The sequence below is a fragment of the Anticarsia gemmatalis genome, chromosome 1, assembly GCF_050436995.1.
Source record: "Anticarsia gemmatalis isolate Benzon Research Colony breed Stoneville strain chromosome 1, ilAntGemm2 primary, whole genome shotgun sequence".
NCBI classification, from domain to species: Eukaryota; Metazoa; Arthropoda; class Insecta; order Lepidoptera; family Erebidae; genus Anticarsia; species Anticarsia gemmatalis.
In genome coordinates, this window is record NC_134745.1 from 12,379,940 (window position 1) to 12,406,510 (window position 26,571).

At 36.7% G+C, this 26,571-nt stretch overlaps 3 protein-coding genes across 4 annotated transcripts; 1 reads left to right on the top strand and 2 right to left on the bottom strand.

Moving 5' to 3' along the window:
- Positions 1-492: 492 nt before the first annotated feature.
- Frmd5 (FERM domain containing) lies at positions 493-17,008 on the top strand. 2 transcript variants are annotated; one of them, XM_076120349.1, is made up of 12 exons: positions 493-765; positions 838-942; positions 1,541-1,583; positions 2,665-2,841; positions 5,097-5,197; positions 7,754-7,894; positions 8,849-9,004; positions 10,426-10,514; positions 11,073-11,208; positions 11,665-11,746; positions 13,113-13,274; positions 13,355-17,008. In XM_076120349.1, exons 1-12 carry the CDS (start codon positions 682-684, stop codon positions 13,687-13,689), a joined length of 1,611 nt encoding a protein of 536 aa, XP_075976464.1. In that variant the 5' UTR covers positions 493-681; the 3' UTR covers positions 13,690-17,008. The 2 variants fall into 2 exon arrangements, with proteins under 2 accessions (XP_075976464.1, XP_075976473.1); XM_076120358.1 differs by having other exon boundaries at positions 8,852-9,004.
- fray (oxidative stress responsive kinase frayed) lies at positions 17,005-19,083 on the bottom strand. Its single transcript, XM_076120367.1, has one exon. It carries the CDS (start codon positions 19,081-19,083, stop codon positions 17,620-17,622), a length of 1,464 nt encoding a protein of 487 aa, XP_075976482.1. The 3' UTR covers positions 17,005-17,619.
- Positions 19,084-19,188: 105 nt separating this feature from the next.
- LOC142976803 (acyl-coenzyme A diphosphatase NUDT19) lies at positions 19,189-25,479 on the bottom strand. Its single transcript, XM_076120373.1, has 5 exons — positions 25,133-25,479; positions 22,986-23,130; positions 22,383-22,580; positions 19,483-19,678; positions 19,189-19,397 (listed from the first exon to the last, which is right to left on the bottom strand). Exons 1-5 carry the CDS (start codon positions 25,444-25,446, stop codon positions 19,189-19,191), a joined length of 1,062 nt encoding a protein of 353 aa, XP_075976488.1. The 5' UTR covers positions 25,447-25,479.
- Between the last annotated feature and the right edge of the window lie 1,092 nt (positions 25,480-26,571).

Here is a 26,571-nt window from a genome sequence, read left to right on the forward strand (position 1 = left end):
CTTGTGTCGTTATTTTTTTTAATTTAAAAGTATTTAAACCTGACGAAGTAAATTTACCAATATTTCTAAAATTAAATATACGTAATGGCAACACAAGTAACTTAAAAGGATATGACGGCAGAAAAAGTCGCTTCGTTCAGAAATATGATGAAAATGTGTAATGTATTTAAAAAAATAATTAAATCAATCCTAATTTTATTGCATCAATTAATTGCGATAAGTCCAGGGCTTTTACGATTAGCTGTGAACGATTTTTATTCTAAAAATGAAATTCGTCTCGACCGATTCTCCACATTTTTTTACATCAATAATCTACTTAACAATTGCAGATCAATGATAAATTGACAGTAATAAACGACTATTTTCTGGTTTCTAAAATAAATATGAGAACGTAGATAATATACCATGTACACCTACATACATCGGTAAATCGTCTTTTTTTTGTACAAACGCGCATCAACAGCAACTCTACTATCATAAATGTCAAAATTCCTCACCCCCGCACCGCTCTGTCCGCACCCCATTCAGGTTCCCGTGTTGAAATCGAAATAAGAAACAAATGAAAATTTGAATGAATTCCTAAATGGAATCAAATTCGAGTTAGCAATGTGTTAATTAATTATAATGGTTAATTAATAGGAATACTAAACGTATAACTGTGGTGAAGTAGAAGTAACCAGCATGTTCAAAAGTCGTGGAGATATTGTTTATAAATGTACAGTGAGACTTTTAGAGGATACAGAGATATTAGAATGCGAATTTCATGTAAGTTTCACGAAGAAATAATATTGTAGTTATTTATTTATATCAGTTTGTATATAAAATGTATGTTTTCAGCCAAGTTATAAAGGAAAATTTTTGTTGGAGCATGTATGTCAACAGTTGAACCTCACTGAGACTGATTATTTCGGACTTCGATATGTGGACGCTGGTGGGCAGAGGGTAAGGAAACTATTATATTAAAATGTGTTAAATTACATTTTTTTTTCAGTGGTCTATCACCTGGATAGACATATTTAGTTTCCACTCTATCTCTAGTATTCCACAACTAGAAAGCAGATTAAATAAATATAGTAAGGAACTAATATATTATTAAAATGTTCTTTTGTATATATATAGCTGTTTAATAGGTCCTTCAAAGTTATAAAGAAATCTAAATCAAAACAGGTGACTCTAAATCGGCACTGTAAAATTTGTTTATGACCCTTTTAACCTATTTCAAAACATGTCTTATTAATTACTCATTGTAAATTAAAACTTATTCATCTGTTTTTCTTCCTGTAAAATTTGTTATGGTACAGTACATAGTAAGTTTAAAGCTGTACAAAAATCTTACATCACCCATCAAAAGTAATAAAATAGCCATGACTTCACAGTCTCAGTCATGTCATAAACATCACTATTTTTAGTTCAAAATATGTAATTTGTAAACACCAGTCTATGTCAGGCAATAAACCTCTTTTACAAAATTGTTTCAAAAGAGTTTTTATTTAGTTAACCATAGTTTATTGTTGACATTCAAATTTGTTTTTTTTTTCAGCATTGGCTGCATATGGCAAAGTTAATACTAAAACAAGTAAAAGGTAATATTATTTACATTAAATAAATGACTATCTATTCAGTTAGATGTTTTGATTAAACTTTATTGGTTGACTATTAGTTCAATTGAATTGATTGGTTTGAATTAAACTCCTACACATGCACTGTTGATGATAGCACCTTGTATTTTATAAGAATTGTTTTGTTAAATAATTAAGACTGCAGGGAATTTACTTTAAAAGAAGCCTGGTTAGTTGTGAAGTATTTAACCTCTCGAGCGCCCCAACGTCAAAATTCAAATATACCGTTAAGCGTCCAGGCCTAAAATGGCGCGCGAAATTGAATTGGCGGTTGGCGTTTAAGCGCCGATTCCGTCATATTTTAATACTAACACCCTAGTCATACCTTATATATTTGAAATCTACATAAAATTTGCTATAGATTAAAAAAATAAACCACAAATAATATTTGATAGTGGTAGTACAATAGTCGGTTTAATCTGAATATTGTGTGCTTTAGCCATGTGTTTGAAGAAAGTCTAATAAATATTTTTAGGCAAAAGAAATAATATGACGAAAGGTCTTATCGTGTAGTTAATGAATAATGACATTAAAATCCGACTGTAAAATATACTCAAATCTTTAAAATTAGTTGAAAAAAGGATTTACAATATTGGTCATAAAGGAACATGTCGTTGGGTCAGATGTTGTTTAAGGTGCTCTCTGGCCTATATCAACCACTTATTCAAGTGTGTGCATTAGATCGTCGTCTCATTTCATCAGCTTCAATGTCAAATATGTTTAAAAGGGATAAACATAGGTTTAGCATTTCGTTTTTACGTTTTTTAAATGTAAGATCGTTTTGCCGTACCACGGTGGCGGGGCGCTTGACGGGGGTAGAACATTCAACCGTGACACGGTGGCCGGGCGCTTGAGAGGTTAAACTTATTTTAAATATTATTTAATAAAGAGCCATTATGTTAAAAAAATAAATTACTTGATTGAAACACTATCAATTTAAAAGTAGATTCATAAATGAATAGGTAGTAACTGGCCTTAAAAAGGTAAAAAAATATATTTTTTAAATTCACAAACATTTGTTTCATGCCATGTATATTGTCAACAGATGCATCACCTATATTGTTCAGTTTCCGAGTGAAGTTCTATCCTCCAAACCCATTGCTACTGAAGGAGGATGTCACGAGGTTTCAGATATACTTGCAACTCAAGAGAGACCTGCTTCACGGCAGGTTGTACTGTACAGCCAATGAAGCGGCCATGCTGGGGGCACTTATTATACAAAGTATGTCAAATTATAGTACCTCATTTAATTTTTATTAGGAAATTATTACCTAACTTAGATAAAATTAAATCTTGTATTAGTATTTATATTTATAGGTAGAGTCCCAAACTCGGCATTTGTGGTTGACTTAAAGCCAAACCCCTCCCTCATTACTGGAGGAGAAACTTACCCAGCAGTGGGATATTCATTTAATTTTATTGAATTAAGATTATTAATGAAGGGATGTGAACCATATGGAATGTTCAGATATTCCTGTGGGAACTATTGTTACAGTCTGTAACTTACCTAGTAACTATTTATTAATTTGTCTATACCCTACATTTTTTAAACCAGATTTTAGGAAAGAAGTATTTTCGATTTTACTACTGTTGCTAGCTGTTATCAAAATTATTTATCAACATGGACACATGGGTATTCTCTACTAGCCATTACAAAAAAAAAACAAAGAAATCCAACCATCCTCCGCCGTCGTAGATACTCGTAATCTATTAAAAAGGGTTGATTGGAAAAGCCGTCATTGATGGTTGATCGCACACATGGGCCCGTATCGTGGGGGACGCGACCACGTGGGCACATCCGGGTCACGGACAACACGTGGCGTGACATTGAATATGGTGTTATGTCGCGTGCGCATCATAATTACTTAGCGTCTTTCATAATACTCAAATCTTGAGGGTAGCTGCGAAAAAATCTGTGACTAAAATTTATATGATGGGTTCTTTCGTGCACTTATATTGTTGGGAAGATATCGCAAAAAATGTTTTATGTGGTTAATTCCCGACAATTTTTCCCCTAAATTAAAGATCGTTATTTCTGACTGTTATTATATAAAACAGTACAATTTCCTTCTTATGTTATATTTCAAGGCAGCCCATTTTGTTAAAACGTGTTAGCAAGGAAGGAATGAGTATCAATTTAATGCCATAATCACTGAATGACATAACATCATGTTTGCGATGGTTTAACTGTAAAGAAGATCGAAATATTTCTGTAGATAAGAACACATATTTTATAGCATGAGTCAACATGACAACGGCGCCATGAATATTATATAATTCCAAGGGCAAGCTGATAAGACACAGGAAACGGTCAGCGTGCAGACGTCCATTCATGTGTATAAAGAATTATAGCCTCTTTTTATAACTATTCTTTATAACAATTGATGGGAAAGTTAATAGATTAGGATACTTTTTTTGTGGTTCCAATAATAATGTAATGTAGTTATTGATTATTTGACAATTTATCGTTATTTCGCAAGCCACGTGCTCGATTTACGTGCAGGAAGAGGCATGTTGGGTTATATTAGGTTTACCTTAGACATATTCTTTCACTGAACTATAGGAAAGATATACACAGATCATATCGGCGATGTCTTGCAAAAAGGTCAGGTGCGTAGTACTCGTAACCTGCGGTCCTGTATGACAAGATGTATGAATGTTAATGAAGCAAGGGAAGTTTGTACGGATCGTACCAAGAGGACTTCTCTGCCTACCCCTATGGGAAAAAAGGCATGATTTTATGTATGTATTAACTATAGGAATCAGACGATAACACACAACAAAATTATATCTAAAATGTCCTATAGGTACTGTCATTGCGCAAACATTAATCGCGCTAGACATAATATGTAGTATTATATTGTGTCTCGTATGACAGTGCTCACGAGGTTACTGCGTTTGTTATTCTTTATTATAAATACAACGACAATAATAATGAATATTATGTCGCCGAGACTGCACAAACATACAAACAACGGACACAAAGTCAAAACAACTATTTATGTATCACATAAGGAATATGTTCAGTGCAAGAATCGAATTCGCGACCTCCTAACGCAATGAAAGAAGTATTTAGAATATATAATTTAACCATTTAAATGCCGATATTTAAAACAAGCCAAATTACATGGTTTCACGCCGTAGTTTTATCGTACCATAGGCTAATCGGCCATGTGTTTAGAAAGGTCAAAGACCTCTATTACCTATCTTACACCCGGTTTCTGAGGTACATTTAGCGGTAGTGTATATATTATTAGTATATTCTATTCAAAAGTGTCAAAACTCAAATAAAAAAAACGCTATTGAATAGATGAACTGCCGCTAAATGTACCTCAGAAACCGGGGGTTAGAGTTATGATCACAATCCTAGGATACCTATGTCTATAGTTCTGTATGTGTTCTCCTTAAGTAAAAGTAGATACGTGATCTAAAACAATGTCTTAAATGGTGTGGTATGATATATTGTAATTGTTTCAGTCGAGCTTGGCGATTACGACCCGACAATTCACGTTGGGAATTACGTGACGGAAATGAGGCTGCTACTAAGACAAACGGACACTATCGAAGCTAGGATACAGGTAAATATAACAGCTATTTGAAACTATCTATAAACTTACTAAGTATGTAACCATGTTCCCATGACAGACAGGCTAAAGCCGAGATAGTAAGGCGTGTTTTTTTCAAGTTCCAGATAACTAATTATTCGCCTAAACAAATAGGGTTTATATGATAGAAAAATGTTACAGAAAAGTTGTGTTTCAAGAATACTAACGTCTCTGCGTATTCCTTAAAGGCGTGATATTATTGTATTGTATTTTTGCGTAATTTATTGTAAAATTTGTGCAATATCATACAAATGGTATATTTAAAGTAATCTTGCATAACATTAAAATCGTTGTGAAATGATTAGTACAATACCCCCCGGTTTTCGTATGCGAGATGACACATGATTGCGCCACGTTTTGATTGAACCAATCTACCGTTATCTAATAGAAATACCCAGACCTGTTTCGCGAACTGATTATAATTACCTTCTAGCGATAAAATGTAAAACACGTGGTCCCCACGCTTGGTGGCGGGGTTAGATTCTCATATAGTTTCGTGTATATATTAGGTCGGGGAAGAAGTCTTTTCGCATTATAGTATGTATGAACTTGTAATAAAATCTTTTCTCTACACAAAAAAGCTCGATATTTGGGTACCTCACGAGCTCACTGAAAGAAACTTAATTAACCGTATACTCATTTGTGATTCTTGAAGCCAAAGAGATTTTATTACAAGTTATACAGTAAGTTTTTTATAATGCGAAAAGACTTTTTCCTCGACCTAATACATACTGACCCTTGACCTGTAGTGAGAAATTATGTACATTGTATGTATAGAATGTGACTGTAACTTCATTCCATGCACGTAGCGGTAAAAAACATCCCTGTGTAGCCACCCATCTAAAAGAGATCTGCGTTAAAGATTGCTTAACCCAGTGATCGTTTCGCGAGAAGGAATTTAGCTATGAGAGCATTGAAAAATGATACAGTATTGGGAATAGTAAAATGAAAGTGATTTGAAGTAATACAGTTAGTTTAGTAAGTCCAGTCAAACATACTGCGTAGTGTTTCGCGTATAACTTGTCGTGACTACCACTCATTTGGGAACGTAACTCAAGAATGCAGCGAAGCATTTGTTTAATCAATTATTTGCTACTTACTCCATTTCTAATAATAACGCGGACTTTTGCTTTCTACTAGAATTATTAGGTCAAAATAAAATTGTGTCATGAACACTTTCAAATTATTAGAATTTATCGAATGCGTAGTTTAAATATGAAGACGTAATTAGATTTTGTACGGTATCTTTGTTATTTCTATAAAAAGGTGTTTTGTTTTCACGTTCACTGAAACAGAATCTATTACTCCGCCAAATGTATCCAAATCGGAGCAGTAATTTGGCAGTTACAGACTATCGAACAAGAGTACCCACATGTTTTTATAAAACGATTTACTCACTTAGGATAGATTTATAAATGTCTAGTATGAATTAATTATATTTAATATTACATTGTTTACCCATAAAGCTAGTAAAGAGATGATGCATTATGTTAATTCTGATATAAACATGATCCATTATGAAATGTCAGTGAGAACGTGAAAGGTTAAGTAGTATTTTGTTAGACGATAACCTTTAGCTAACACGGCTAACACCAGACGGAGGATTTACATTGTACAACATTATTTTATAATAAATAACAACATTTACTATTTATACTTATTTGTAAAACATAAATCTTTGTTTGGAAAGGTTTATCTTAAAATTTTAAGAACCTCAATTCTATTGAGCGTTACAGTACGCTACACTAACATACATATTTTCTACTTATTTCGAAACCAATAAGAAATAAACATCTGTTATTATGTGTATATTGAATTGGTTTCATAAAAAAGCTGGGATGTAAAGGTTAACATGTTGAAGGAAAGCCTTAAATTTTTTTTTAAACAGGTGTTGCTACCTATTTTGCAAAACTTTTATTAGGTAAATAACATCATTAACCGTAATAAAAACATGCGTAATTCTATAATTATCTGCAGTAAGTGAAACTAGAGCAAACGATAAGATATTAATATCAAAACAGATAATTTCTACTGTCTGATAAATATACTGTTGTTTAAATGAATAAAGTGCATGATTTAGTGAAGGTATGAGAATGTTCCGAGGACGGTTATCACTATCTTTGTTGTGGTTGATAACATAATGTTTTGTTTGTAAGGAAATTAGAGCAGACCGCTGAAATGCAATAGTTATATTGTAAAAAATAGGCGAAATCTGTAGGTCACACAACTTAAATGTTGAGTGAGGGTACTTCGAAAACTTTTAACCAAGAGACTCATTGCCCAATTAATCAGCCAACCTTATGTTTCCTGAGCTATATAACTATGTACTCCACTCGTATAACCGTTAGATTAAACTGGAATCAATAAACGAAAGTCATAACACGACAAAATAATCTAAAAACGATTATTGCGAAATCGTATATAGTTACACTAGTTATATTATCACCCAAACACACTTACTGATACTTGAAAGTGTGAAGATGAGACGAAAACACAATATACATAGTCAAATGTTCTCAATCTTTGCAGGAACTTCACAGAGAGCCAGTGGAAGGGACGCCGGGGGGCAGTGGTGGTGTTAAAGGCATGTCGACGCAGGAGGCCGAGCGAACCTTCCTCAAGATCGCCTGCCAACTAGACACCTACGGCGTAGACCCACATCCTGTCAAGGTATTCATCTATTCTAAACTATAGAGCCTTTCGTACTCTCGTCTTAATGCCGTTTTCAATAACCTATCTTTAGTTAGGGTTACTTTACTGTAGTTATGAGACATTGAGGCAACTTTTTTGAAAAATGTAGTAGTCTAGATATTGCATATTATACTGTAATTGCGTATAAAATATAAGGATTACTAGTTTAGTGCAAAAGAGTGCCGTTTACGACGTTAAGTTTGTTCGGGAAAAATGTTTTAGTTGATGTAAAACTATCTTATTGTTGGTAGGTTATTGAAAACGGCTAAATAGTTAATAAGGCACTGAAAAGTTTTGTAAATCACTTAAGTAATGTATTCGTCAAGTTCCGTCACGCTATTTAGGAGCACCAGACGGTATTTTTGATCACTCATCATTGGACAAACTGCAAATATGGTTAGTTTTGTAATGTTTCACTAATAAGTATCGTAGCTAGTACCGTAGCAAATAATTGAAATTTGTGTTAATATTTTGTATAGTAATTAGATATTAGTCGTTTAGCGCTATATTATGTTTATCAATTTATTTTGCCAACGCTATATCTACAGGGTCGCAGAATACTTTTGATTACGGCCCCCGACTTGGGACACACGTGTCTAAATACGTAAATTGCTTTAATTCTGCAAACAGATTCCTTTGATTTTAATTCATTAAATTCAACTTAATACCATTCAATCTAACAAAAATGTTGAATTTAATGAATTAAGTAGATATGATAAGTTTGCATATCTTTCGGTAGCAGTTCAGTACTGTATTTTGCATTTATTTGCTGTATATAATTATATAGCCTAGCCTTTCTTTCAACTATGTTGTAGTTGGCTTGCTGTAGTAGGTACTATAAAGTTAATTTTCTTTTTCTGTTCACTAGTTAGTTCGCGTTAGTTAGACAGCACCGTCCATACACTTTAACGAATTGAAGCTGTATTGGTTAAGCAGGACCACCGGGGCAACCAGCTGTACCTGGGCATCAACCACAGCGGCATCCTCACGTTCCAGGGCAGCAGGAAGACGCACCACTTCAAATGGTCCGAAGTACACAAGATCAACTTTGAAGGAAGAATGTTTATTGTACATTTGAATTATCCAGAGGTAAGGTATTACTTTTATTTATATTTGTATCTGTCTCTGCTTGTTGTTGCAACTACTGCAACCAGGTTTCAGGTAACATTCTTATATAGTATAGCGTCGTCCTGCCAATTGTAATTTAAAAGGACTATAATAAATACAGGGGGGTAGATAACTATAATATAAGCCTGGGCAAGATTTTTGTTTGTATATTCTTGAATCCTGTAATACAGTTAATACTAATATCTCAATGTAGATCAACCATTTTATTACATTTTTAGAAGCATTGTTAAGACTCACAGTTTATACACCCAATCTCTTGCATCTCAAATACTATTATTACTAAGTTAATTTGACCGTTATAGTTCCCGAGCGAATCTCAACGGATTTTTTGCACCTCAGTGGTCAAATTACACATACCCTTTGAGTGCAACTGACCGGATGCAATTCCCAGACTTACATTTGCAAGAGTAAACCACCTTTTTGCTCTCATTCATATAACAAATACATTATTCTCATACAAATTCTCTTTGTATAACACAATAAAGACTTGTACATTTTGTTGCTAAAGGGTCAATTATAGTGGCGACATCGGCTGGCCAAGATCAAATACATCCTTTCATCTCAGATTTAGCCTTGGACCGTGGAATAGGGTCTTTTTGTTTGTCATGAATGGACTAAGTACTTGAAAAGGAATATTGAATTCACATAAATAATAATATACTCTGAATAAAACCCGTTTTCAAAAGTACGTTATACTTGTTTTACAAAACCGTTTTATAGTCTTATAACGAATTTAAGTTACAGTTGTATCCCAAAATATTGGAATTGTTATACATTTCATGCTTATTAGCGCAATGTTAAATATTTTTTAATTGCATGCTTCGTACACGCGACGCACGCAATACGAATATGTTTGTTACATACTAATAATGTCCAAATTAAGTTTAACTTATTGGCTATTTATAGATTATGAGTAAAATGTTTAACTAAAGGAACTAGTAGAGGTTTTTCAACCTGCGTGCATTGTGGTTACTTAGTTACTAAGCTTGGGTAGGTCCGAGCAACATAATATTAAGTTAGACTCTAAAATGTAGTAAGTCTACAATAATAATAATGGTTGATTAGTAAAGATTAATCTGCTAAATCGATCTACGCATCTCGTTATGAAATAAGTAATATTTTTAGATATTACAGTTAGGAAAAAAAGTATTTTTAATCATTTTGGAAAGGCTAATTTAATCTTAATTAATTCTTCATCGTCACTTGTCATCAGGTAAGATGGTGGTAGACAAATGCCTTATTCAACATAAAAATAAAAACAAAAGTTCACTTGATCGTCTTTTGTTATGAGACTGTTTTCGTCGAGAATAAGAATAGTGATGTATCCTAACGTGACAAGGTTTGGTTTAAAAGTACATACATAAATAATGTTATATTTGCAGAAGAAACACACAGTTGGTTTCAAATGTCCGAGCGGCGCGGCGTGCAGGCACGTGTGGTGTTGTGCCATTGAACAGATGCTGTTTTTCACGTGAGTTTATCAATGTTTTTGTTTGCAATTATACTTGTTATCAGTGCTAATATATCAAGTTAAATGTACCGGATCTATTTTTAAATATTACTGTAAAAATTATCAGATATCGTATTGGGATAGCCAATAAGATGGTATATTGCCAGTTATCCCCTCTAACACTAACTAACTTTAAATTCTCTTCCCAATTGTCCTCATCATTATTAACCGGTAGATAAAGTAGCAAATCTTCAGCATTTTTTATAAAAAGGCAACTCTCGTACTAAGAATTACTCTTGTGTCGCTGGGACTTTAACAAACATACAAACAATCGATACAAAGTACAACCAGACTCGAAGCAATGATTTGTGGATCCCAGAAACAATTCTTCCGTTTGGAAAACGAACCCACGACCTCCCGACGCAATGGTAGTGGTATGGCGACCTTAACCACTGCGCCACGGAGGCAGATACAAAGAAATGAATGCTAGAGAAAAATGTGATTGATGTTACTAAGCCCATAAAAATGATTGTTTTATATAAACAATAGTTTAATAATGTTGTAATTGTGTTGTTCCAGGTTGCCATCATCATCAGACGCGTGTGTGTATTCAGGCGGCGGTCTGTTCTCGTGGGGCACCAAGTTCAAATACGTCGGACGTACTGAAAGAGAAATATTAGAACGAGACGGCCTATTAGCTCCTAGAGATTCACAGGTAATACTATATACGAATTAAATTTATATTATGTTTTTTTAAAATATACCTACTTATTAGCAGATTCAGAGAGAAAGATAGGGGCATGAAGCATTTAAAAGGTTAAAACCGAAACCCTCATGGCCCCCCTTCCAAAACATGTATATCAATTAGCAATGCTGAAATATAGTAAATACATAATATTTTAAAATAATAATAAAACTGAGTTCAACAAAGAAAAAAACATATATATTTCCGGTAGTAAAGCTTTTTTCAACCCCTGATTGCCCTACGGCTGGGTAAGGGTCTCCAGATCTCCTCCACATCGAGGGAGGGGTAAGACAATAACTACCAAATAAAAGTGTAATTCTCTGGTCTCTGCCTAACCCTTATGGGAAAAAGCGTGTTTATGTATGAATGTATAAAAAATCAAGCAATTAATAATATGAAACTAAAGTATTAATGTATTATTTTCAGGAGGAGGGTTCAACAACGGGCGGCAAGAGGAAAGCATCAAGTGTCCCTGCGACACCGTCCACGCCTATGACTGGAGACTTTGGTAAATAAACCATTTTATATCATTCCTCCTCCCTCGATTATTTATTATACTTGCAATGTGCAATAATTGTATCTTAACTCAAAACTGCCCTTCTGCTGGACAAGGGCGTCCTCCCGAACACGGGAAAAGTTAGGTTATAATTTGATAAGATCCCACAATTATTTACGAGCCGATGATTATATTTTAGCCTTTAATAGGGGTCTGAGTGCGGTGCCAATATCACTAAAATCTTAAAAAATATAGTTCAACTTTGCAATATTATTGTAAAGAATATTTTGTTTTTTGTGTATTATAAAAAGAAACCGCGTTTGTTTTGAGACGGATTTTATTCTTAAAATATTTATGTTAAGGTAAGAAATAAAATATTACATAGTAGCATGTCGCACTGCTAGCACTAACTAACCGGCACTAACTCATAAATTGCTAACCTCAAGTAGTGAGATGACGCACAAAACACTTATATTATAATTATGGCTATATTTTTGCCTTCTTTGTTTCTTTCTGTTTCTCACCACTCACTAGTAAAGGTTTCCTTAACAAATTGCACGCTCATATTTCTTTCTTCCTTATTTTGATCCCTATTTTTGCTTTATTCTTTTATCCTAGGTGAATAATCCTGTCCGGCTGAATTGGCAAGACGACTGGCTATAAATAGCTAAAATAGGAAATTGAAGGATGGAATGGGGACGAAGCTTGCAACACAAACTATTAGACATCTGGGTTCTAAAAGAAAAATACAGACGCATAAAATGCGAATAACGTTGTAGTTATCAGCAGTTAGTCGTTTTATTAATAGACTGAAAAATACCAAAATATGACATACTCATAAAAAGTTGTTTTATTTATTATTTGTGTTTGTGTTTGTCTTTACCACCTATGGTTTTGTCTTGTCTAGTACTGAAATTGACATAAACATAATTTTGGCACTACATATTTTTCATATCTGATCTCAGCATTACTACAAGGCATATAATTGCATATTAAATACAAAATATTTTATGCTAATACTAAAATATCTTCAGGGTTTTCTCTACTATTTTTCAATTGATTGTAAGTAGATTGAATTTGAAAAGAATAACTAGCAGTAACGAAAAGTTTTGAAATTAATAGTTTGGGGTATTTCGTCAAATTTTATTTTATGTAGTAACTTAAAAAGTAACTGACGCTCGATGTCATAAAATTCTTACTGGTGACCACTAACAGCTCATCAGAATTTTTTGGGGGAAAATACTATTCAACCGGTTCATACGTACATGAATTACGTCGTATGTTATACGACGTAATTCATAGTGCACGTAGTTGGAGCTGTCAAGGAACAGTTGGTAGATATTGCAGTCCCGCTCATGTCATGAGTGTGTGTGTGCAGGCTACAGCAGCCTGCCGCGCTCCACGCACAGCGCGCCGCTGGAGGAGAGCGAGCGCGACCCCGACGCCTGCAACGGCGCCTGCCTGCTGTCCGGGCCCGCCGTCGACATCGCGCTCGCCTGCTGCGACCACCTGCGACCGCTCGACGAGCCCAAGCCGCCCGGTAACTCACATGCTCTATAATTATAATCGTTCGGTTTCTCTTCGAGTGCAAAATCGTGATGATATTTTTTTTGGTCCCAGCGCTGCCGGCCGACTACAGACTGCGGGAATCCTTCGAGCAGTCGTCGTCGGAGTCGGGCGCCACGTCGGGCGCGGCGGGGTCGGAGCTGGCGCCGAGCGGGCCGGCGGCGGGCGGGGCGGTGCCGGCGCCGCGGCCCTTCAGCCTGCTGCGGGCCTTCGTGCCGTCGTTCGCGCTGGCGTGGCTGGCGCTGGCGCTGCTGGCGCTGCTGCTGTTCGAGACGGACTGGGCGCCGCTGCGGCCGCTGCGCCGCAAGCCCGAGCTGCTGGCGCTGCGCACGCACTACTACGCGCCGCTCAAGGACTACTTCAAGCGCAAGCTGCTGGAGCTGTTTTGATTCCGACTGCGGCGCCCCGCCCCGCCCGCCGCGACGAGCTCCCGGTCTGCGCGAGCACGAGCGAGTAGAGCCTCCTCCGACTTAGGATTAGACACGTCACACGACTTCTTAAAGGTGAACCGCTCCCGGGGAGGGTGAGCTTTTCGACTTCCCGCGTTCGTTCGATCGCGCGGCCGGGCCCCTCTACTTGTAAATACGCCAATGAAATTGTTGATACTTTTGATAGAGCGATACGATTACATAAATTATTTCTACTCGAATTCGATCACTATATCTGCCGATCTCTAAAGTTCTACGCTGCGTTTATGTTATTCCGGTGGGGACGTTGATTTATCGTAGGTGCTTCTCGTATCTTGCGTACGATCAGAGCGCCGAACGTCGGGTGAGCACATTTTCGAGTAAGCACAGTTTCGTCTTGATATTGTTTTTTATAATATCGTCAATCGGTACGCTGGGTCTACGCCGGATATGAACATTTCCTCACTTGTACAATACTACTGCGTACTTAACTTAGTCGTAAGATCACCGCTATACGCTTTCTCATAGTACAATTACTTTGTAAGCTTGACACTATAATTTTCTTGCACGGCACGAGGGATTTGTGGTTTCATACGTTCCTAATTATAAATTATGTTTCACTACTCGGGCCTAGTGTGTCGATCGGCCTTACGGATACTTAAGGACGACGTCCGATAAAATATTAGATCTGATTTATAATAAAATAGCTCGTTGTAATAAACTGATATGTGAATCTCACTTTTGTATGACAGTGTTCAGACGACGACATTCCACTTAAATAATTTAGTCTTCCAGAACTATTGGTTATAGTTTACTTTAATATTTATTTTATTAGAATATTAAGATTCGCGCACAAAAATTATTTATATTTTTATTATTTAAATGTGCCATATATTTTATTATACTAGTCATAAAAATGTTGCTATTTCTATATTTTTCTGCACAATTTTTATATATTTAAGGCTAAGAGAACACTGCCAAAATGTATTTGCATCATAATATTATATTTTGATGTAATATTGAGTTTTGCTAACTTATTACATTTAGATATAACAAAAACTAGGTACAATTATTTTGCATACATTTTTACATTTGACTCAATTTGAAAATGATGATTGCTGTTAAAATTACAGCACTGAATGAAACCAAGACAGCACATTAAGTACAATATGATGGAATCCATTGTTTGCCAGTGTCTCTTCGCTAATGAATTTATGTGTAATATTTTAAAATTTGATGTTTATAATTAATATTTTTGTTACTAACACATTGATTATTTATTATTATTGACACGATTCAATGTTTAATGTATAATAGAATACGGGAATTAACGCGAACACGCATTTTACCTTAAAATGCCTAACGTTTCGGCGCAGGTTGCACTCGCCGTGGTCCCAGGCAGACTGGAGCAGCGATGACAGGACTTCGTGTATATGAGGCGGACGAATGTCCATCCACCCTCATATTTTGATTTTTCCAACCGCCACCACACACTAGTTCCTACATAGGCCAGACTAAGCGGTCGATAGCTGAAAGGGTCAAGGAACATATCGCCGCTGTTAAGAACCGTCAAATAAGCAAGTCAGCCATTGCGGAACATCTACTCGAAGCAGGAACTAATCACTGGATTGAGTTCCATCGCCCTCAAGTCCTCTCCACTGAACGACATTTCTACTCGAGGATTGTTCGTGAAGCGATCGAAATCAAGAAACACTCAAATTTCAATCGGGAAGACGGCTTCAAATTATCCGCGACGTGGAATCCAGTGATTACTGTTACAAAACCTCGCTATGTTTCGCAATCGGTGAGCTCACAGAATAGGGACACGGTTAGTGTAGTGTGTGGTGGCGGTTGGAAAAATCAAAATATGAGGGTGGATGGACATTCGTCCGCCTCATATACACGAAGTCCTGTCATCGCTGCTCCAGTCTGCCTGGGACCACGGCGAGTGCAACCTGCGCCGAAACGTTAGGCATTTTAAGGTAAAATGCGTGTTCGCGTTAATTCCCGTATTCTATTATACATTAAACATGCAACGCGAGAGTTTAAAAGTTACGATTCAATGTTGTTAATGCCTTACTAGAGTGAGTGTGTTAGACATAAGTACAATTGATTAGACGCTTCATTTTGCCTAGTCACTATATGTACATTTTTCTCAAATACATAATAGCACTAGGCTTTAAGACGTAACAATTGTAAATCATTGCGATTTGAATATTTTTTACACGATATAAATATGTATACTGTACGTACCTTAAAACAAAATCGTGCGACGGTCGCTGTTACATCATGAGACGTTTAATTTAGTCCAATGGCTTAATCGAAATAATAATAACCTTTAACCATTAATAACGCTGAAAATCTGAGCCTCGACTTTAAACCTACTTTTCACTATAGTAGCAATGCTTTCTAGAGCTCTTTTAATAAATAATTTACTAACAACTATCCTATAAATACTGATTAAGCTATTGGCCTAATTTAAATGGCTAATTAAATGATATTTCGATAGTACAATCCAGTGGCCGACGCGTCGATCTCGCTATTATAAAACAAAACGATACGTCACTACTCGGTACCTACTTATTCTCCGCTTCAATCCTCATGACATCGCTTGATCATAATTTATTAAAATTGTCAATTAAAATTTACTAAATAACTGTCAAACATTAAACAATGGACTGCATCGCATTTAACTAGAGTAACTTGTAAATGACAGATCTGTTTTTGTTGTAGTTTCTAATAATACTCTTAGCTGATAATAGATAACTTAATTTTCTTTGTGGACCAACATGCTATGGACGTTCATAGATGTTTAACTATGATTAGAATGCTCATAGTCGCTTGTCTTCTATATGTACCTACGTACAGCCGGCGCGACGATGTGTATGTTCTGGTTGTCATAGTTAAATATCTATTTCATGAAAACCACTCGCATAAGTTTCTATAAAATATGGACGTTAAGTTTGTACCTAAATACTTATTTTTATACCGTTATTGCTTTATCTTATTACGCTTAGGAATAAGATCTCTTTATAATGTTATGAACAGGAATGAGAGTCTGTAATGTTTTGGTATGTTATAGATTACGTTGATAACGTTTAGATGCCAAACTGAGTTTTTACAGATTTGTATTAGTTGGACTCACTGCGCAGTGGCGGGCCTGAGCTGCCGCCACTGCCCTGCAACATCGTCAACTCGTTAGATATATAATTATGTACTTGTAGTCTAATAACAAAATAGCTTTTAGTTAACATTTTTGAAAAGTCATAGAGGTTTTAATAAAACATCCTGCCGAAATCGATTTCATCTTTTATTATTAAAATACTTCCAAAATAAGCAACAAACAAATAACAATGTAAAAAGAACATTCTATGGTGCTATATAGACCTGCTATTTAAAATTAACACTGTAATGATTATTATATGCAATTTTATCACTGCGTTACATACAGTGAACGAATTATATCCATTCATATTTTAAAAATATGGCACTTTGAAGTTGTTTAAACGTAATAGTAAGTTCATTCCATAAAGTAAAACATGTTAGAAGTGCTCAGACTCGCGTTCTGGATATCTTCAAGACGCCCGCGCGGATGTGTACTCATTCATCGTCATCGTTTATTCATGTGCGAAATTTGCAAACGTAGGTCCCAATCGATTACAGTGTTTGAAAGCAGCAAATTGACACGGTACGATCACAAAAAATACTCTTATAAATTCAGATTCACCCTTATAATCATAATGTAAAATATACATTCATTTGAGCTACGCGGCGATAGTCGTCGCGCGAGCGACTCCACTGCGGAGAGCGACGGTCGGCGCGCGACGATCACTGCCGCATAATCGGTATACAACTAATATAATTCCATATCCACCCATAATATACGTAGGAGGTCCCCGGCCCGGCGCGCGCTCAGTCCACGATGGAGATCTGCGCGAAGCCCAGCAGGCTCTGCTCGTCCAGCGGCTCGGGCGGCGCCGACTGCAGGCGGAACGTGAGCGAGCGCGGGGCCGCGCCCGGCGCCGCGAACAGGTGCTCGTCCACCAGGCGCTGCAGCTGCTGCGCCGTGACGTCGGCGTCGCGCCCGTCCAGCAGCCCCGCGCCCACCAGCTCCGTGGCGATGCCGTCGGCCGAGTCCTTGCCGGCCGCGAACTCGAAGCGGATGTCGTTGAGCTCCTTGCCGGCGTTGCGCATGCGCAGCACGAGGTTGACGACGGGCGCCTCGCGCGCCTGCAGCGAGCCGATGGTGAAGGCGGCGCCGGGCGCCTCGTCGCTGTCGCTGTCGGACGAGTCGGCGCGCGCCAGCGTGTTCATGGGCCGGTCGCGCGCCGCGTCGTCCTCGTCGTCGTCGTCCTCGTCGCTCTCCCACACCCACTCGCCCGTCTCCATGCGGTGCAGGCGGCCCGAGGCGCCGGGCTGGCGCCGGCTGGCCTTGTGCACGCGCGTCTCCATGCTGGGCCCGATGGCCACGAGCGTCGACACGAGGTACTTGCGGTCGCGGGCCTTCTTGAAGAACGAGTGCTTCAGCAGCTCGGTGGCGGTCGGCCGTTTCGCCGGGTCCTTCTGCAGGCACTCGGAAATCATTTTCCTGAAGGTTTTGCCGTACGCCTTGTACTGGTCCTTCTCCTCGGCGCCGGTGTCGAGCGTCGGCGGATCGTTCTGCAGTGTCAGCATGAGCACCTTCATGGGCGGGTACTTGTGGTAGGGCGCGGTGCCGGTCGCCATCTCGATGGCCGTTATGCCGAACGACCAGATGTCGGCCTTGAAGTCGTAGCCGTGGTTCTGTTCCATGACCTCGGGGGCCATCCAGCACGGCGTGCCGACGAACGTGTGGCGCACTTTTTGCCGCGAGAGATCTCTGCCGGTCGCGAGCCACGCCGACACGCCGAAATCGGCGATTTGTACGATTCCGTCGTCTCCGATGAGAATGTTTCCGGCTTTGATGTCCCTATGTATTTGGCCGTTCTGGTGGAAATACTCGAGTCCCTTCAACACTTCTTTGAGCACTGTGGCGATGGTCGCCTCGTCGAAGACGCCGTGCTTGCAAATGGATATCCTCGTCTTGTGTTTGATGATGTCGAGCAAACTGCCGCCCTCGAGCAGGCGCAGGACGAGCCAGAGCTCTTCCTTGACGACGAAGCTGGTGTAATAGGTTACAACGTTCTCGTGGTTACAGCTGGACATGGCCTGGATCTCTTTGAGCAGCTCGTCCATGGAGGTGTTCCACTTCTCGAGGTTGATCCGCTTAATGGCGCACTTCTCGTTGCGCGGGCGGCAGTAGGCGGCGTGCACCACGGCCGTGGCGCCGACGCCGATCACGTCGTGCAGCTCGTAGTCGTCCTGGCTGTTGGGCCACGTGTGCCCGGAGCTCGCCATCTTCACGCTTTACTACTTAATATGTCTATTAGCACACCCTACTTTGTTCTTAGTTGTACTTCTAATAAGGCCAATTGCTAAGGCATGAACGGGAACTATAATATTTTAAACTGTATCAAATGCTGGGACGACTAAGTCTTCCATGTTGACGTGATGTTCAGGTTTGTAGTTCTGTATCAGTAATCGCTTGGACTCCTTTTGTGCTTCAACTCTATGAATGATCTTAGAGCCTTCTCTTAATTCTAGTACAGTTTTGTCTATATATTTAATAGTATTGTCGTTGTAGTCTACACTTGTAGGGTATAAGTCATCTCCTGAAAAAGAATTAATACAAAATGAGTCATCAATAAAAAACACCATTAAGAAGTATCACAATTTTAAATATAGTTATAGTGTTACCTGGTAATAAATGTAACATGCCATCTTTAGCTTTCACAATGACTGGATAGGACAGTACACTGTCATATCCGCTGCGCTCGCTGGCGAACTTGATGAGTTGTTTGATGTCCTTCACATGGGACAAGCGCGTCAGTTCATACAACTGCGGAGGGTACAGGATCTTATCACTCTTCAACACAGCCTCGGGACTTAGCCACTGGAAAACGGAAAAATATGATTACAAACGAGATCAGCAAACTAACAAACAAAACATATTTTAATATTTATTTGTCTTTACATATGGCAAAACTTTCCCACATGGTTTCCTTATAGAAATAAATTTATTTTATTTGAATGATTGGTCATTTCATTTAACCTTAGTATAAAAAAATTAAGGCCTTCATAGAATTGATGTCTTCAAAATCCATTTTAAATAGCATCTTAACTCATACTTTGTAAATCATTGAATTGTTTGCAGTAATCTTCATAGAGTTAGGCAACACAGATTTAGTGTTAAGATAACTTAAGATTTCTAGTATACGATAGCCTTGCAGTACATTAAACATTTAGCAAGCAAACATTTGTTCCATGTGAAAATATTTAAATAAACCGATACTCAAATAGTCATTGAATTCAAATGACATTGCTACAAGTTTTACGAAACTGGTTTTGGTGAAGTGAAATAATGATTCTATTTAAGCCTGTACTAGCTGTACCGTGTCACCTTATTCGTGTATAGACATTTTGATCTAGTTATTGTATCTGTGGGATAGATTTGGTTTGACATCAGGTCTTGTCAAACTTCATCAAACTCGATTCTGTGCTTTAGATGTGAAAGAGTATCCAATAGACAGTCTAGCCTTTTCACCGCCACGGACGTTAAGAGACGTAAAATTGAAAATCGCTCACGACGCCATCGACGTGATAGCACGTCAAAAATATCACTTTTTTATAGTTCAAAATAAACATACAACAATACGTTTCAAGTGTTTTCTTTCTCCTGTTATTATTACCTAAACATATTTATTACATTATTACACAAAGACATATAATAATTAGACAGTTGTACCTGAAAAAAAAACAAAGTAAATCATCATGCAAAATGTATAAATTTAGCCCGCAAATCCACGCCACAGACGTGAAGACGCGTCAACTAGTGATGTGCAAGGAAAAGGACTACAATCTAAACACTTTATGCAATATTTCGAAAACAAATTGAAATACTTCACTCCTTTCTGAAAAAAAAAATTTTTGTCTGATATGTTTTAAATTAGATTCAATACAAACCTAAATATGTAATAAAACTACCATATCTAGTGATAAACTCATGACTAAATAAGTGCAAATCGATCATTTTGTGGCAACTCTCGCGCATCTCTATTAGCGGAATCCCTTACAGTGCTTCGTACGCCACTGACGGAATCAGACGGCGCGCTCTGACGTCACCCGCGCTGCTGGACACTCGTAGTGTTGTTGCAATACGTTATTAATAATAGGTACATAAATTCTTGTGTATAATAAATTTTTCGTACACCATCTGCGCCACAAAAATGTCTTCAAGTCAAATGACGACAGAAGAGCTGTTGAGAGTGTTAGAAGGTGTAGAAGATGATGTTACATATTCTGAAGCAGAATCTTTAAGGAGTGACGATTTAGAGGTAATTTATTGTTTGAATACATTAAACAAACAATAAAGGTATTATTAATGTTGTAGGACTAACAAAAAAACACAGTTATCATGCCAATACGTACTATCTATGTTTATTGTACCTTTTAGGTATAGTTACTACTTTTGTCGTTATTCAATATTAGAAATATGTTATCACTACATAGTATATTTGTATGCTTAAATCTTTAAAACTACGCAACAGATATTGATGCGTTTTTTTAATAGATAGAATGATTAAAAAGGAATGTTTTATGTATAATATTACATTCAAGAAATAGTGGAGAAATATTGTTATTAAATACCCGTGCTAAGCAGGAGCGGGTCACACTGGTACATCTCTAATATAAGGCGGCAAAATTTGAAATCGCAGCGCTGACCACGCCAGTGGCGTTTCTTAACGTCAAAAGGTGTCGTCACAACTGGGATTAGTGCTGTGACTTTTTGAATAAAATATTTGAATTAAGTACTTTTTTTATGCAAATTGTTCGTGTATATCATTGTTATTTTTGGGTAATGAGTACTGAGTAGTGTAAAGTTGACACATGGGAGAAATTCAATAAAATTTTGTGGTACTTTTATGCAATTTTTACTCATAATATAAGAACACGTAAAATTAATCGAAGTTTTATCGATATACACTTTTCCCGTGACTATTATTTTGTAGGTATAAACGAAGGAATTTATTGCTTGGCGTGGGGAACACCGATTTTCAATATTACTCTGGCGGTGAAAAGGCTAGAATTATATTACTTATGAACTTATGTCTAAAAATGTTATAATTGAAAAGCAGACAAGAATGGTTGTAATAAAATTGCTTCATGATGAAATCATATCTCATAACAATTTGTAACCCTTCATTGCTTTTGTAAATTGCCTTGACATTTATACATTCAATCAAGGACAAGTGGCTCGATAATTGCATGAGTAAAATGCTTCTACAATACATATGACATTTTGTAGATCAAAAGAATTACTGTGCAAGTCTACACCTATTATATAGAAAGTTGTTTTAAAGGCTATCCATACTAGTATTATAAAGAACTGGACCAACTGTGTTTCTTTGTTTTATCAAAAACTATGTTAGCGCACTTAATTTACAATAATCAAACATCTTAAGAAGGGACAATTATTATAAGGATGATATTTACAACCACTTCTTTACATTATTATCAGCCAAAAGCATCAAAGTGCAGAACATTATTTGTCAAATATTCAGTCAATAAAAGAGTACTTAAAGCATTATGATGCTTACCTCAATATCAGCTACTTCCGAACTACTAGTGATGTTAGCGGGCTTCTGCTCTAGACCAGCTATAAAGAAAGCAGTGTTGAATCTACGCTTGAAAGTGACAGGGGTGAGCCAGTTGCTCCAGTAGCTCAGCGACCATATATCCGGGTAGCACTTGTGTTCTTCACACAGTACTAGCCAGTCATCTGGGTTCTTCTCTACCTGAAATATTAATTAAATGGTCATGTAAGTATCATTTTAAAATTGTCTACCAATTAAGAAACTATAGGTAGGCAGTTATTAATGCCATTATAGCAATATTTTCAACAACAAAATTTTTTGATACTTCAGTTAGTTGCTTTTGTGGTTGTATAATAAAGAAAAATTAGCTAACATTTTCAGAAAACAAAGGCAACATAAGAAATAACTCTAATAACATTATTTTCTTAGCTAAAATAAAATAAACAGTCAAGAATTTAACACTATTATTGTCTGCAAAGTTACTAAGTTTCCAACTAAACTAGAAAAATAAACAACCAAAATCTCAAATATAAAAACTTGAAATTGACTTAACCAATTATAATCACATATAATACTTTAGACACATTATTAATGTTCGTTTCTTACCCGATTTTGCCAATAAGCTACATCAATATCTTCGATGATGCCTGCCCATGTCCCGTCGCGCTCCTCCTTATGCTGTCTACTGCAGATGAGTAGTCCCAACTCTTCAAATGTCTCTCTTATAGCAGTTATTCTTAGCTCAATGTGCCTATAAATAGAAACAGATCATTTGCGGTGTATATTGTGGGCGGGATACCTGAGAGTGCATGTACTATACAAATTAGTTAATTTCCTCCATTACACTACTGCGGTTAAATAAACTGAATAGTGTCACTGCTTTACTGAGATCTACAGTCATAATACTCATTTTTTTCAGTAAAGACTGTTTAACCGATTCATGGCCAATGACTCAACAGTTGAGTCATTAAAAAACCTTTAGGAAGGCCGATGGCTCAATTGGTGAGTCAAACCAAAATTGTATAAAAACGGATATTAAAAAAAAAAAAACACTTAAACTACCATTTTTCAGATCTCATTAAACATTTCCGTGAATATCGGACCTGGCCCTTCAATTTAGAGAATATTTTTATTAGTCAGGTGTCATAAACCTTTTGTATAACTGCCGCAAAACATCTTGAATATTTTTTAATTCGGGTCATCTTGGGTATTAAATTCTGCTGCCAAATCCTTAGAGAATAATGCATTAAAATATTTTTTTGCTGCACAGCAAACATGTTCTGTTTTTTTTTTCTATAGAGACCTCATTATTCATTTTATTTTCATTCATATGGAAACTATTTTTTTTTTCTTTTATTATCTTCGTCTTCATCAGAGTCCAAAATTTCTTCAATGCTAGTATCTGAACTGTTGTTAGAAACTACATTGCAACTATTACGAGATTGAGTGAATGGACGCTTCTTTGGTACACTTTTTTGTAAAATCGATTGACTACAGCTTGGAAAACCTTGATTTTCTTTATCTTCAATTTGTTGATCATGGAAATCAGTAAACATTGCCTGGCTACATTCAGTAAAATCGTCGTAGTCCTGATTATCTACAAATAATATTACAATAATAAATAACGATTGAATACTACTAAAATGTTTACTACCTCTGCAATATTTCATTAAAACCAACAAATACTACCTTGAAACGCCATATTAACTTTTATTATCCACAAATTCGAATAGGAGAACACAGTAACACGTTTCTGGTTGTCAGACTGGCTCGAATGATGGCGAAAAGCATTAAATCATTACAAGGAGCCAATGACTCATCAGTTGAGTCATCCTTCAGGGAGGCCGATGGCTCAAATGGTGAGCCACCGACCAATGAATGGGGCCTGGCTGAAATGTTCACGAAAATGAAGGTGGCAATGAATCGGTTAAAGGTCTTATAGTTAAAAATTTTTTATGTTAAATAAATTGTTTTTAGAAAATAATAGCTACTGGAATAAACTTATTATGAGTGTTGCAATCTTTTTCACTGGCAAATGCATTGTAGCTAATTCAATAATATTAAATTGTCATTATAAGCATTTATTTCATTAGTTAACAACTAATCTAAAATTTACCGTATTGATGTCTAAACTTACAATATTATAAGACTACTTTACTCACATCCCAAATTACCCCAGTGCAAGGAACTCTAATAGGTTTGCATAATAAAAAATGGTCATAAACATCATCAAACATGTTCATAATATGTGACATCATAAAAAACATAAAGTGTATCATAATAAGAGTATACATGTATAACAGTCATGGCATGTGACGCAGTCAGAGGCCAATATATTTAGTGTTCATGTGCTACTTAATTTATAAGATCTGCGTTGATAACATTCTTGTTGACACAATTACACATTAAATGTCTTGATTCACATTCATTTCAATACAATCTGTGCACCACTTATTAACTGCACCTATATCATTGATATTGTTTTCTACATAATACCATTGTTTGCTAATAGATGTTCAAATTTAAACCAACAACAATTATTAAAATTGTTGAAATATCTTCTATACCAAAATAGCTACACATACATATATTCAATACACTGCATAAAATATGAAAACATTTAACACACAATATAATAAAATGTGTCAAGTGATATACAACTGAGCAAGCACAACATCGTGTTTACAGTCGTTATCATTTAGTATGTTATTAACAAAATCGTCAGACGAGATGTCAAGGTCCACAAATATTACCTTTGAATGGGATCCTTCTGAAATATCGGCGTAATCGCACCGCTGGGATGGTGGAATGCCTGGAAATCTTGTTTAGAGTAACCGAACTTAGCGAGCAGGTGCAACCAGCGCTGGGAGCCGTCGATGGGCTCGCTCACACCGCCGGGAAACACCACGCTGTTCGCAAACGAAGCGGTGCGCGTCCGAGTCTGCAACAATATGTCGTAATTAACACCGCCACGATCTTCCACTCGCGATAACAACTCGCTATTCCGCTTTGTGAGCACTATTAACGAAGCAGAGTCACGCCAACTTTTTCCAATAATATTTTTCATGACTATTCTAAAGCGACGACAAATACGAAAGAGCTGTACTAAAATACAAGGTCGACTTACGCGTTCTACGCTACGAGGAACTAAGCGTTAGATAATCAAGTTTATGTTTCTTATCGATAATGATAAATTTGTTTTTGCGAGAGCACAAAATGGAATTTTATATACAAAAATAGCACAAAATTGACATTCACTGCACTCACATTTTTTTTCTGTGTCAGGCTAATGCGGTGATGAATGATGACTGGTGGAATCGATGTCTCAATTAACTTTTAGTCGATTATGCCTGCGCCAATGCTCATTTTGTTTAGTAGTGACAATAATAAAATAAAGCCGTCAAGGTTTTTCATTACTTCAAAGAAAATGTCGTTTCGTCATTTATGGTAGGTAAGCGCAGATAGGTAAAAATAAATAAATTCGACTAGTGAATACACATCACCAAAACTATTCAAATATGGAGTCTTGGGCTTTTAGCTCAAACAAAGCCAATAATTATATAAAAGTTATCAGTGAAATAGAAAAGTATATTTCGTTTGTTTCGATCTTTCGAGACATAGTATCATTTCTTAAACTGTGATAGAAATACAAAACTTGCATCGTGGCATGACACTGTAACCTTCTAATGACAGTGCAATGCACACGTGTAAAAACGCGCGATTTATTACCTACGTAGAAGTTTCTTACAATGATAATGATAATTAAGTATAATAAAATGATTCTTACAATGACAACGATAATTACATATAATTAAAAAAAAATTGATTATATTTTTGAGATTTAATTAATTACCTATTTCTATGGTCGTAATAGTAAGCGACTGTCTGGTCTGGGTTGGAGTCCTTGTTTGGGCAATTTTTGTACTCCACTTCATTAAAATCTGAGATTCGAATGCCTGGTGAGACTGCAGTGTAGTAAAAACGCAGCATAAAATATTTTAAATAATATCACCGCTCTATCGCACTACTGGTGAGAAAAACGTTGTTGTTATTTTCAACCTTTACACTGGCTACAATTAGGTAGGGATAGTTTACCTATTGGGTAATTTACATGCATACATAATCGCGCCTGTTTTACTCAAAGGAGTAGGCAGATGTATATAGAATACATCATGTTTTGCCATTAACAATG

Coding starts and splice junctions, on each gene's coding strand:
- fray (XM_076120367.1), bottom strand. CDS start 19,083: ATGGCGAGCTCCGGGCACACGTGGCCCAACAGCCAGGACGACTACGAG.
- Frmd5 (XM_076120349.1), top strand. CDS start 682: ATGTTCAAAAGTCGTGGAGATATTGTTTATAAATGTACAGTGAGACTT. Junction 943..1,540: donor TGGACGCTGGTGGGCAGAGG/GTAAGGAAACTA, acceptor TTTTTTTTTCAG/CATTGGCTGCATATGGCAAA. Junction 1,584..2,664: donor AATACTAAAACAAGTAAAAG/GTAATATTATTT, acceptor TATTGTCAACAG/ATGCATCACCTATATTGTTC.
- LOC142976803 (XM_076120373.1), bottom strand. CDS start 25,446: ATGAAAAATATTATTGGAAAAAGTTGGCGTGACTCTGCTTCGTTAATA. Junction 19,679..22,382: donor CGGAAGTAGCTGATATTGAG/GTAAGCATCATA, acceptor TCCGTTTTCCAG/TGGCTAAGTCCCGAGGCTGT. Junction 19,398..19,482: donor CATGTTACATTTATTACCAG/GTAACACTATAA, acceptor ATTCTTTTTCAG/GAGATGACTTATACCCTACA.